The sequence below is a fragment of the Tamandua tetradactyla genome, chromosome 12, assembly GCF_023851605.1.
Source record: "Tamandua tetradactyla isolate mTamTet1 chromosome 12, mTamTet1.pri, whole genome shotgun sequence".
NCBI lineage: Eukaryota > Metazoa > Chordata > Mammalia > Pilosa > Myrmecophagidae > Tamandua > Tamandua tetradactyla.
The window spans coordinates 68,994,172-69,007,620 of record NC_135338.1 but is presented as its reverse complement, the minus strand read 5'-3'; the positions used below and the strand labels follow the sequence as shown (position 1 = coordinate 69,007,620).

Here is a 13,449-nt window from a genome sequence, read left to right as displayed (position 1 = left end):
AAGGTTTAATAGCTCACTGTATTAAACAGTTTTCAGCCAGGAGACAGAAACCACACCAGTAATTTGAACAACAAAAAAAGTGTAATATAAAGAATTGTTAACTAGAAAAAGGTGTTTGACTACTAAAATGGATAAAATAGGACTCAAAATAATATAGAAATAGAAAATACAGAGACGTGCTACACTACCTCTAGGGCTGATGGAGAGAACCCAAGGGAAGAACAGACTTGCAAAGAGGACTGTCTCATCTAAGCCTGAGATTCAGACCTTTTTGGAGAGAGAGTAGCTGATGCTGAAGGCCACAGCTGTGGACCAGAGCTGCTCCACAGGAAATCACCTGCTGGGATGCCACAGGTCTGAGCTGGTGTGTGGAAATCTGCACATTGGGGAACCATCCATTGGAACTGGTATGCAGGAAGCTATGTATTGGGATGCTGCTGGTCGGAGCTGATGCATAGAAAGCCGTCTGATGGGGTACTAGAGAAACATAATAAAGACTGAGCCAATAAATATGCAGGAGGGTTAGTATCACTGAATTCCTCACATACCATTTAGTAGCCACACCAGAGAGGCAAGAGCAAGAGCACAGCCCAACCTGAGAGATAAGCGATTTCTCAGCTGTGCCTTGTATTATCTCTATAGCTCTCTCTCTTAACTAAGTAACATTGTACTGTTACTTAGTTGGCAAAGAAGAACTGTTTACAGGGTCCACATTCCATTAGTGCAAAGGTGGATTTGTTGCTGAGAGACCATAAATTGATAACTGGCACACTTATGTGAAGTGCTCTTATAAATGAATTATAAAATTGTAAGCACTCTAACTGAAAAATAATAGGCAGGGTACATGTGTAGATAATTTATAAAAGAATAATGGCTAATCAGTGTTTGAATGGATAGTCAAATTTACTATTAATATATTTCTCTGATTTAATCTTATTACACAGACTTGTATTTTCTGGATCTTCTATCACTGTGAGGGTATGTTGCTTCTTAAGATTATACGTTCTTTCCCTCCTTGGCTCCTACTTTTGCCTGAGATTTGTACCTACAATTTGTACTCTAACTGTTCATTTTCCCAAGTTATGAGGCTAGTCTAAACTTCCTAAGACCTACCCTACTCTAGCCAGTGCAATAAGACAAGAAAATGAAAAAGGAAAAGATATTGGAAAGGAAAATCTAGATCTGTCTCTTTTCAGACAATATGATTTTCTATGCAGATAATCCCAAAGAGTCTAATGCAAAAGACTGAACTGAGTCAGTCTTTAAACTGTTAGAACTGAGGTTAACGTGACCACGTGATACAAAATAAATAAACACAAGTCAATTTTATCTCTATACTAGCAGTGAGCAATTGGAAATTAATATTTTTAAAAGCTATCTATGTAAAGTAGTACAAAAAGAACTTGAAATACTTAAACATAACAAAATATGAGCAAGATTTGTATACTAAAACTATAAAACATTCATGAGCGAAATAAAAGATCAAAATAACTGGAGATGTACCATATTCAAGGAAAAGAAAGCTCAGTATTGTTAAGATGTAAGTTGCCCCAAATAAGGCACAATTCCAATTAAAATCCCCAGCAAGCTCAACAGAAGAAGGAGCGGTTGTTATCAATTGTTGTCTTCATCAGTGTTGTCATTGGTTGTTGTGATATTTAGTATAACTGGACAATAAAGAAGCTGGCTCCTTTGTGATGTGAGGTTCCTTATCATTTAAAATTTTCAAACATATATCAGGAAGACCACTTGTCATGGATGGTGTAGGAAACTACAGAAGTGAAACTAGATCTGCCGCATTCTAAGTCAAATATTATGAAGCTAATATTTATAAGTCATCAATTAGGGGAAGAGGAAAAGGAGATACTGAAATATTCAGAGAAACTATTTTAAATATGCTTATTCTTTCCCCCAAAAGATCCTGTTGCTCACTCTTCCTCCCACCCTGAAAAAGCATTTCATGTAATGCAGGATATTACTAATGGGATTGTGTTTCATGAATGAATTATTTTAGGCCACTAAGGTGACATCTGTATTATTTTGTGTCACTTATCATGCCTACTGAAAAGGAGGATGTCAGTTTTCTCTACAAGTTTTGAATTTAAGTTATGGCTCTTCCAAAAAGGAATTTATCTTAAAGTATTCTTTAATATTCGTTTCTAGACAGCTTGGCATATTCACATTTTCAGTTTCTTTAACATAGCCTATTTCTTAAGACGGAGCTAGGGAAACTCAGAAATTATCTTTAGAATTGATTTTTAAATTAATTTACATCTTTTTCAATATATTTGGTATATGTCATTGCCAAAGTAATGTGAAGAGCTCAAATAATAAGTAAAAATTCACTGAATTCTATGAAAAAAGTTGATTGAAATGTGAATAAGGTACCAGTTTTTATTTTCATTAATATTTTAATTTCCTTTCAATTTTAAAGCCCCCCCTGAATTCTTGAAGCAGCCTGCTAATATATACGCTCACGAATCTATGGATATTATATTTGAATGTGAAGTGACTGGGAAACCAGCACCAACTGTGAAGTGGGTCAAGAATGGGGATGTGGTTATCCCAAGTGATTACTTTAAGATTGTAGTAAGTATTTTTCAAGGTACTCTTTGACTTCGAAGCTTTGGAATGTCTTTGAACAGTATCACTAAGAGATCAATTGTCTTATGTACACCAGATTATGTACTACTGAAACGAACATAGAACAATTCACGTCTCTTCATTGGCTGCGGAGAAAGACTGAGCTCAGAAGTAATTTTTGTAGCGTATGTAAGATCATGTCACACATCCCTGGCTAAAAACTTTTATAAGCCTAAAGTCCTGGTCTCTTGACCAGCAGCCTGGTACTCCTAATTTTATGCAGCTGTCTCCATTTTCTGGATAATAATTGGCTTGCATTTATAGGTAACAAGTTGTGGTTTTCGGTTCTCTAGTCAAGGAGCAGAAATCTGTACCTTGAAGTATGGCTGGAGAGCAGATCCATTTGGGAAACATAATAGGCTAATAATGCAACTGATTATTAGAAAAATATCACTTGGAAAAATAATAAATATGATACAGAACTTAACCAAAAATCATATGCTGATGCCAGCCCTTGCAAAATGAATATAATGCTGTATGGAAAAATTGGTGTGACAGTAGATATTAAGATTCTCTTAAAAGGTAAATGTGAAAGAAAATCGAGTTAAAAGTATTTATGCCTACTCAGCCATAATTGCTATCTTCTTTATATATAGTAAATGCTTAATAAATGTTAGCTACTATTATCATCATCCTCATTTAATATCCTACTAATGGAATTTTCCAGGTTTTATTAATAAAGATTAATGACATCTTAAGATGCATGTGTGACATTAAATATTTAGTATCTCATAAAAAGTTTGTCATGTAAGTAGCTCATTCTTAGTAGGAATGTATTATCTGTTTTTGAAAGGCATAATCTCATATATTACCAGTGTTTAGCATGAACTAAAAAGCAACTTGTTATTAAATTAGGATTTTCCTGTTATCAATATTTTCACATTAAAAAAATTTTAAAACCATATAGTATTATATCAATAACAACACTATTTTTCATTCATATGAAATATGTATTCATTGTTTAAGAAAAAACTCTGTGCACAATTTCACTTCACTTACCTCATTTGGTAGAACTATTAATATTATAAACTTGAAATACCTTAAGTTCGTGAATTCATACTTTCACTATATTCACATGGTATTGTGTACCAGATGTTTTTCCCAGAAAAGATGTTAGTTTGCAAACAGTAAGGGTATGACTTTCTTGTAAAGGGTAGTTTATTACTCGTTAATGATAGTATGTACTTTTATAATGATTTAAGACAGTACCTTGACAATACTCAGATATAAGATTGAGTTTAACAAGTACATTTGTAGATAATGTTCAGTAATATTAAGTAATCACAGCATGTTGCTTGTTTTTCTTCCCTGGAAAGAGCGTATCCTTGAAGTTTTGAATTAATATTCATCAACTTATAAAATTGTGTTTATATTTTTCTTCCCCAGAAGGAACATGACCTTCAAGTTTTGGGTCTGGTGAAATCAGATGAAGGATTCTACCAGTGCATTGCTGAGAATGATGTTGGAAATGCACAAGCTGGAGCCCAGCTGATAATCCTTGAACATGGTAAGGGAGCGCTGAAATAGTAAGACGGAGGACTGACTCCGTTTGAGGAACCAGTCACTCCAGGAGACCTCACAATTAGTGGCTTGTTTGTAGAGGCCAATAGTATGGAATAACAAAGAGAAAAAGTAATAGCAGCCTCACTCATTTCCATAGCTTCAAATTACTAAGGAGCATGATTTTTAATAATACTGAAAAGAAATAGGTATTAAGTTGCGAGACTGGGCTCCCTGCCCAGTGCGCATAACAGCCTATCTGTGACACTGGGGTTTCAAAGAAAGAGCTTTTATTGCAAAGTGCAATGCAAGGAGAACTGAAAGCTTGCAGGCTTCCAATCTGTCTCCCCAAACTGGAGACCTTGTGAGAGTTTATGGCATCTTGGCAAAGGCAGGCTTATGATAATGAGTACAGTGGTTTGAGATGATGAAGTTAGAGATAGTCTAATTATGGCACATGTGCAGACAATGTACGTACTTTATCATAGGACTTATGTTAGGAAAATGGCAGCTCAATATTATGGTCATGATTTTTAGTACTACAATGAGGTATAGGTTACTATAGGTTAAAGTTTTGTGCTACTACACATGTCAGGCAAACTAACTTTGGTTAAAATTGACCCTGTCTAGTGTGATAAGGGAGGAATTGGTGTGCATTGGCTCAGGTTTCTTCATTACTAAACATTGAGGGGCTATAAACTGAATCACAAGACTTTTAAGTTACAAGACAAGGTAAATACAGGGTTACTAGATTATTATGAGGCTATTCAGTTACAGTTACTAAAGCAAAGCATCAAGGCATCTGGGCTACAGTTCAGTGAATTATAACAGTTACAAGTATTTGCCTTTTGGCTACATTATAATATGTCAGAAGGTTAATAAACATCCAAGTAAAGTTTAGGAAGTTATGATTATATTTGTTAATTCTCAGTTATATTAAGAAAAGAAAAAATGAACAATTTTAGAGACATACAAATTATTGTTCTTCAGATTACAATCTTTTAATCTCAGAAATACTGTTTTGCCCTTTAAAATATCTTCTTAAAGGAATGTTTATTTTGCGTTGAATTTTTCTTCAGTTTTTCAAAAATAGATTTAATTGCTTTTTTTATTATCCCAAAAATGCTTATTAAAAAATTTGACAACATTGAAAAGTATAAAGAAAAATAATCCACTGTCAATCAAGGTCCAATCAGGAGAAACCACGGTTATTTGAATAGGAAAAACTTAATATGTTGAGTTAATAAAGGTACCAGTTGGGTGCATTAACTATAACAGGGGAGTAAGAAGTAAAGAGAATTCTAAAGAATATGGGAATGGCACTGATAAGTAGCCGCCCCTCTCCCTGGTCTGATAGAGAGCCCGTGAGGAGGAGCCCCTCCCCCACTCTGGCTGCCATCTAGTCTTTGTTGGAGATGACACAGTGCAGCTGTGGCTAACTGGATGACAGGGAAATTGCTTTTGTGCTGTGTTGATGAAACTTACTTGAAATTAACACTGTAAGCTGCTGAGAAAAGCCTCTTACAGGGAGGTGTCTCTCCAAGGGCATTCTGCTACAAAATCAACCAAGCAGGGTGGGACATTCAGTGAACTGTTGATGGCAAAAGTCTGCCAAACGACTACTCCAACCAAGAAAGAAAACCCACTCCTCCTACAATGTGTGTTTCATCTGAACAAGGAAGACTATTTGAAGAACCAGTCTCCCTTTTCGCAGAACAGGCAGTGGAGGGTAAATTTGGAGTTGAGAGATGATAAATTGGTAACTGGAACGTACCCCAAATTCTACCATCTAGGGATACTGCATGTAAACACACTCAGATATATGTACAGTTTTATAACCTGCTCTTTTCCTGCAGTAGCATGTTGTGGCCATCTTTCCATGTCAGTAAAGATGCATCTGCACCAATATTTTTCATCATTGATTTGTACCTGTGCACATTGGTTTATGTAACTGATTCCTACTGGTTAACATTTAAAATAGTGTACTGTTTTTACTGCTCATGTTTACTGTATTACTATTTACTGTTACTGTTTTTATTATTCAACAATGCTGTGTTGAATTTCTTTTTATTATTATTTTCTTATACTGAATTACCAAATGGTGAGAGCCACAGTGCTCTATTGCATTGTTAAGGACCCCTGTTGGGTACCTTGTTTGTTATAGGAAGTAAAGCATTTTTCATTTTGTGCTTTTTCTTGGGAATGCTTGAAAACGATGCCACTTTAAGACATTTGATCTGGTGTCCATGTCATATAAGGTCAGGTACCAGTGTGGTTCCAGGAAGAATTTCTCTAACAGCCGTGGACCTTGACCAGGGAAATAATAAGCAAAGTTGGTACCTCCTCCTGCTTTTCTCAAACAAGCATACAGGATTTTATATGTTCTTGAAAATGTACTTGAGAGTACTGTTATTAAAATAAAAAAGCATAAAATATTAGAAGTACTTCACATGTTTGTGTTTATGCCCTTCTCTCTTCATTGGAATGATTAAGAAGCTTGTCATTTTTCCATTTTGGCACAGTGCCTGAGTATGATTAACAAATAAGGCACCAACAGAAGCAGTGAAATAAATAGACTCACTTCTTTTTACTAACGGCCATGACTTTCCTTAGGATTCATGGCTATCCTGGAGTTATCTACATGGAACTTAACAAAGGCACTTTAGTATATTTGTGTTTGGAATTACTATATAAATCTAATTCTCATGGTAAAATGGCTGGCTATACAAGGAGATACCTCACCTAATCCTAATTGGGCTTCTGAAAAAATTGTTTGATGACATAATAATCATGGTCAGAGTGTGTGTACTTCTTTCATTTTGAGATGTTTTATAGATTAGTAAATTTTTTTAATATTCTTGTCAGGGATGCATTAAGAATGGATGGATTATAAGGAGGCAAGTAAGTGTCATATAATTAATTTTGCTTTTTTTTTAATTTGCAAGGTGAATATTCATGTGTTAAAGCTAAAAGAGACAATGTAACAGTTTATTAGACCTCACCTCTGCCTCTAGTAGTTTACAGTGTAGTAAGGGAGGTAAGAGATATACACAACTTAAATACCAGTCTGTAAGTGCTATTTGAATAGTACACATGAAGTTCTGAACAGAGGAATTCTGTTTGTTGATCAGAGGTATTGTCATGTAAAATGTCCCTTTCATAATAGGTCTTGAAAGATAAGATTTTCATATATTATAAAGAGAGCTGAGTCAGTATGGAATTGTAGCCAGTATGATTAGAATACCTGTTCCTGTAGCAGGTTGACCTGTAAAGGCAGAATAGAACCAGATTGAGAATGGCTTTGATTAAAAGCAGTAAAGCATTGCTGTAGTAAGGCAGTCCAAGGGTAGAGACAAGTTTAATTAAAAGAAGGCAGGGTGGAGGCTGGTTGAAGGAATGTTGTTACAGCAGACCATTGTGATATAAAGACTTGTGCTAGAAAAATGGAAGTAAAGGATTCTATTAAAGGGATATTAATGATTCATCTAATGCAGGCTTTATTAATTGATTGAATATGCAACATAATGGAGAAGTCAGATACTTCAAAGTTTCCATTTGGGTGACTGAAATGGTGATGCTTTACAAAAATAGAAAAGGAAGGTGAATCAAAGTGGAAAGAGACTTCTATTCAGGATGTAAAGGGCTTGAAAAAAAATGTCCCATCCTCACAACAAGAAAAGGTTGGATTATCTCCAAAATTGTCATTTCTCTTGAGCACATCAGAGAGGTGAACTTGCAGTTCAACCAAAGGGTAGGATAAGCCCACCCTCCACCAAGGAGATGAGTCATATGAATTGTTTCCCATTTGACAGAGCATGAGAGAAAGAGATAACTGCCATAAAAGTGGTTAAGAAGTAGCTAAAATGGGCGGGCCACGGTGGCTCAGCAGGCAAGAATGCTCGCCTGCCATGCCAGAGGACCCGGGTTCAATTCCCGGTGCCTGCCCATGTTAAAGAAAAAAAAAAAAAAAAAGAAGAAGTAGCTAAAATGTTAACTGATTGTTGAAAGCCAAGTATGGACCAGCTTGTTAGTTTGGCATAGCTGGGGGCCCAAGATTCAAAGGGAGTTCACACTTGCTTGCAGATACTTTTCCACTGGCCTTCACAAAGTGATTGTGATTATGATTGGAGGCAAGGCACGAGGATGGAGAAGGCCCCCTTTGGCGGTGTAGAGGTGAAGGAGGTAAAAGAGGTGATCTTTGGCTACTGGAAAACAGGTACAAAGCCCATCCTGATTCCTTGGTCCCTTCCTTCCCTTGAGCTTTAAACCAATGGGGAGAGAGCAGAGAACCTTACCTGAAGAGATTCCAGAGGAGGATTAGAAGCAAAACTTCTCTGCCTCTGGGGAGAGAAACCTGCTGCCCCCCAGGAAAAAGCCAAAGGTCCATTACCACAGGGTGAAGGGTAGAAGAGAAAACTCTTTACCTTTGAAAGACATGCTGAAAACCATTTTGGACTTCAGTATCCTACTTCAACTGCAAGGAGAAGTCTTTTACTGTTGAGGGAAGGAGCACGATGTTGGCTACCACAGGAAGGAGAGGCATAGAGCCTCCCTAACACTGAGGCTGGACCAGGAGAGCAGAGGATCTAACTGCCCCAGCCGTGTGCCCAGCACTGAGTAACCAAGCTGTGTGCCGCTGGCGGAATGGCAAGACTGTGGTGAGGTATAAAGGAATGGTTGAAAACTCAGGGAAAAAAGGATGAAAATTTAATAAAACCCTTCAGCTCATCATTTTTTACCCTAATCACAAGACAATGGTAGTTTACCAGTAGAGGAATTTGAGCCCGTGGTGCATTGAAGGTAACTATGACAACAGTAAAATATATACTAAGCTCAGTTCCTGACTAAATTGAATAAATCTCTCTACACTAATGGCTTGACCGAAGAACAGGTGCACCCATTTCCAGGTATCTCAGTCTAAACTGTTCTGCACACCATGTTCACTAGTCAATAAAGAAATATTAGGCAATCAAAAAGGAAGAGCGAGGGGGGAAAATCAGCCCATTATCAAGATATATAGCAACAAACAGAACCAGACGCAGAAGTGACCAGGGTGTTTTAATAGTACCAGACAGGGACTTTAATTATTACTGGTATTTTAAAAAATCTAGTAGGAAAGATGGCTAACAGGTATGAACAGATAAAGAATTTTGGCAGAGATGGAAACTATAGAAAGAGATCGAAGATACTTACATTTGTCTCCAGAATGAAACCTATCAAATGAAGGAAACTTAAAAAAAGAAAAAAATCAGAGATAAAAAGTTCCTTCAAACTCATTAGTAGACCCAACAGAACTGAGGAAAGAATAATGAAGGCAAAAACAACTATAAATTATTTAAACTGAAACAAAAGAAAAAAGTGAGAAGAAACAGAAATTCCAAGGTGGAACAATATCAGATGGTCTAACAAATTGGAGTCTCAAAGGGAAAAGAGAATGAGAACATGGCAAAACAACTATTTGAAGAGATAATGGCCAGGAATTTTTTAAGTCCTAAAAGAAAAAAAAAATCAACCCAAATTATATACCCAGCAAAAATATCTTTCAAAAATGAAAGTGAAATAAAGGCCTTTTTGGAACAAAAACTGAGAGAATCAATTGCAGCGGACCTGTGCTACAAGGAATATTAAAAGGAGTTCTTCAGAAAAAAGCAATCTTAGACCGTACAGAAGCTTGAATCTTCATAAAGAAACAAGTCAGAAGTGGTTAGGGAAAAATAAAGATAAATATATATATTTTTCTTTTTAATTGCATTAAGAGATAATTGACTATCTAAAGCAGGGGCCAGAAAACTTTTTCTTTTAAACGCCAGTTAGTATTTTAAGCTTTGTAAGCCAAGTGGTCTCTCTTACAACTACTTTTCTCTGCTGCTGTAGCACATAAGCAGCTATATGGATTGAATGGCCAGGACTTTATTCCCGGAAAAACACTTGACTTGGGAAAGCAGATGGCAGGCCCTAGTTTGCTGACTTCTGATCTACTACAAAAATAGTTTGTAGCATATGAAATTAAAACGTATGGAAAATAGCGCAGTGTAGGCAGGTAGAATTCAAAGTAAACTGTTGCAAGGTTTTTATACTACATATACATCAAGTTGTATAATATTTCAAGTAGACTGTGATAAGTTAAAGATGCATTTTATAAACACTAGGGAAATCACTAAAAAGGTAGGAAAAGAGATTTAATAAGTGAATAATGGGCATACAGTGGAATCATAAAAAGAATGCAGGAAAAGAGAAAAAAGAACAAAGAATAAGTGGGAGAAATAGATAGCAAAATAGTAGATTTAAATTTTTCCGTGCCAAATAATTACATTAAATAGATATATGATTCTTGACTATAAAGTCTCAGTGCACTTGACAGGATTGAAATAATATAAAATTAGTTCTCTGACCTCAGTGCAATTAAACTAGAAAACCATAACAGAAACACTTATGGAAAAATCACCAAATATTTGGGAATTAAATACCCTTCTAAATAATCCATGGGTCTAAGAGGAAATTAGGAAATATTTTGAACTAAATGAAAATGAAAATACAGCTCATCAAAATTTGTGGATACAGCTAAAGTAGTGCTGTGAGGGAATTTTTAAAAACTAGTTGAGTCTCAAGCAAAGCAGAGGAAGGAAATGATGAAGAACAGAAAAAAATGAAATGGCAAGCAGAGAAAACAGCTGAAACCCATACTTGTTCTTTGAAAAGATCAATTAAATTGATAAACTTTTAACCAGACTGATCAACGAAAACTCAGACTATCCATATCAGGAATGAAAGGGAGGACATCAATGCAAATTTATGGACTTAAAGAGAATAATAAGGGGATATTATGAATAATCTTAGACCAATACATTTGAAAAGGAAAGTAATAGAACTGGTTTGTTTAGGAAGATAAAACATCAGTTTAAGATGTGTTGATTTTGAGGTACAAAAGAAAACAAGATAAAAATGTCTAGAACCCAGAGGGCAGCTCATGTTAGAAGCTCAGGAAGAAGTTAAGGTAGGGAACGTTTGATTTTGATAGATTTTTTAACCAAACTCTTCTGTTGCTGTAAATTAAGGTAGTTAAATATTGTTTTATTTTCTTGTACGTAGAGAATACTGTTCTCCCTTTGCCTTGTGATAGTCTTTCACACAACTGAAAACTGAAACCTCTTAATCTGTCTTCAGTCAATCAAGGTCAAAGGGATCACCTGTTATTTACTAGTCTTATTTCCCTACCTTCAGAGGAATATCTTAGTTATCCCGATTCATCCCTTAAATATCCCCTGGAACATCTCCATAAATGCCATCGCCACAATCTTTTGGTATAATTTTTGCCATGTTTTTTCTTAACAATCCATAAATCTTTTCTTTTTCTTTGGTACCTCTTATGCCATGAATTCATAGGGAATATATTTTAGTAGCTCAGGTTCTTTTCCATTGGTTCGCACAAAATGTGCTTCTCTGGGTGGAGCTGGCTGGAGCTTCAGTTGAAGTGTTTCCCTTTTTCTGATCATTTTCCTTCACACGTTTCAGGAAGATATCTCAGCTGTTAGAGTGCTGAATATATTCTATATTGCATTAATTCTCTTGGCAAAAAGCTTACCCTTAACTTGTTTGTTTACAGCTGTACCAATTGCATGCTGGTAACATTGTGGACTCGTGTGGTTTTGCCATGGTCACATTTGAGGGGCATTCCTTTTTTAGTAATGCCCATTCCTATGATTTCTACAATATCACCTTTCTTGTAGACTCACATGTATGTGGCTGAAGGAAAAACGCCATGTTTTTCTAAAAGGCGTAGAAAACATGTAGCGGGTACCTCTCCCCTTTCCCATTGTGTTTGTCATTTTGGCAAATTATTGCAAGACGATGGTTCCAGCTGAAAGGCTGTGTTTTTTTCTTAAAAGTCAGGAGATTCATTCTTGGTTCCTCCTTAAACCAGTTTTCTGAGGATTTACACTTCAAAATCTTTTATCCACTTAAAGATAGCACTTAAACTCCTCTATTGTTTTTTTCCTTCTTACCAACTCCAATAAATTAAATTTCTACTAGAACCGATTATATTCCACTGATTTTTAAAATCTTCTCTATTCTCAGTATTGTGCACATCATTTTAAAAATATGGTCGCTTAAAGGAAGCTGGGAAAGGAAACTTTTGAAGCAGAAATTTCACTTCTGAACTTTTTTGTTTGTTTGTTTTAATTTGTTCATGTCATGGTTAGGGACAGGCGTCAACTTGGCCAAGTTGTGGTACCTGTTCATCTGATTGGGCAAGCGCTGGCCTGTCTGTTGCAATGAGGACATTTCATAGGATTAGGTCATGATCATGTCAGCTACATCCACAGCTGATTCCATTTGTAATCAGCCAAAGGGGAGTGTCTTCTGCAATTAGTGATGCTAAATCCAATCATGGGAAGCCTTTTAAGGAGGACTCAGAGGAGACAGGTTGCATTCCTGCTTTGGCTGGTGAGCCTCTCCTGTGGAGTTCATCCAGGCGATCCATTGGAGTCATCAGCTTCGCAGCCTGCCCTGTGGATTTTGGACTCTGCATTCCTACGGTCACGTGAGACACTTTCATAAATTTTATATTTGCAAGTGTTCCCTGTTGATTCTGTTTCTCTAGAGAACCCTAACTAATACAGTTCACTTCTGAACTTTTATATCATGATTAAGTATGGATTGAAAGGATTGTAAATTAAATGTACATGGACAATTAGTTGGTGATTTAGAAATAATTAAATTATATTTTTACCTTGTAACATAGCAAAATAAAACACAGAAAAGTAAAAATTTAAATTGAATACATGAAAAGGTTGACAGAGAGTAAAAGTCTTTTACTAAATATAATATGTGTGTATATATATATACACACACACATATATATGGAAAAATTTTGATGCCTTTGGGCATAAAAATTAGAATCTTCTGTATAGCAGAAATACCTTAATCAAAATAGAGAGCCAAGCTGGTAACTAAAAATTTTACAAGAATTATGAAAACTTAATATTCTGAAATAGCAAGAACACAGACAGATGGATATGAAAAATAACTGATATAAGAATATAATGCACCGAGCATATGTAAAGATAAATTAGTTCAAAACATGACAAACATTCCACCTTGCTTCCAGTCAGATATAAAATTAAATCAGTGAGACGTCATTTTTGTCTAAAAGATTTTATAATTTTTAATGAACATTTTTTATAGTGAATGTTGGCTGGCTAGGGTGTAATTAGGTTTGCACCTTTCTTCTAGTCTTAGTGAAAATAACTGTTACATCCTTTACTGAAACCATTTTGATAATTATATCTTTGAAACTACTGACTC

At 35.7% G+C, this 13,449-nt stretch overlaps 1 protein-coding gene across 5 annotated transcripts in view; it reads left to right on the top strand.

Annotated features, from left to right (window-relative positions):
* NEO1 (neogenin 1) overlaps nt 1-13,449 on the top strand; it is a 278,077-nt gene that overhangs the window by 170,758 nt on the left and 93,870 nt on the right. For all 5 annotated transcript variants that reach the window (XM_077123854.1, XM_077123852.1, XM_077123851.1 and 2 more), the window contains exons 6-7: nt 2,435-2,589; nt 4,030-4,150. In XM_077123854.1, coding sequence (XP_076979969.1) covers nt 2,435-2,589; nt 4,030-4,150 — 276 coding nt within the window. The remainder of the gene's footprint in view (nt 1-2,434; nt 2,590-4,029; nt 4,151-13,449) is intronic.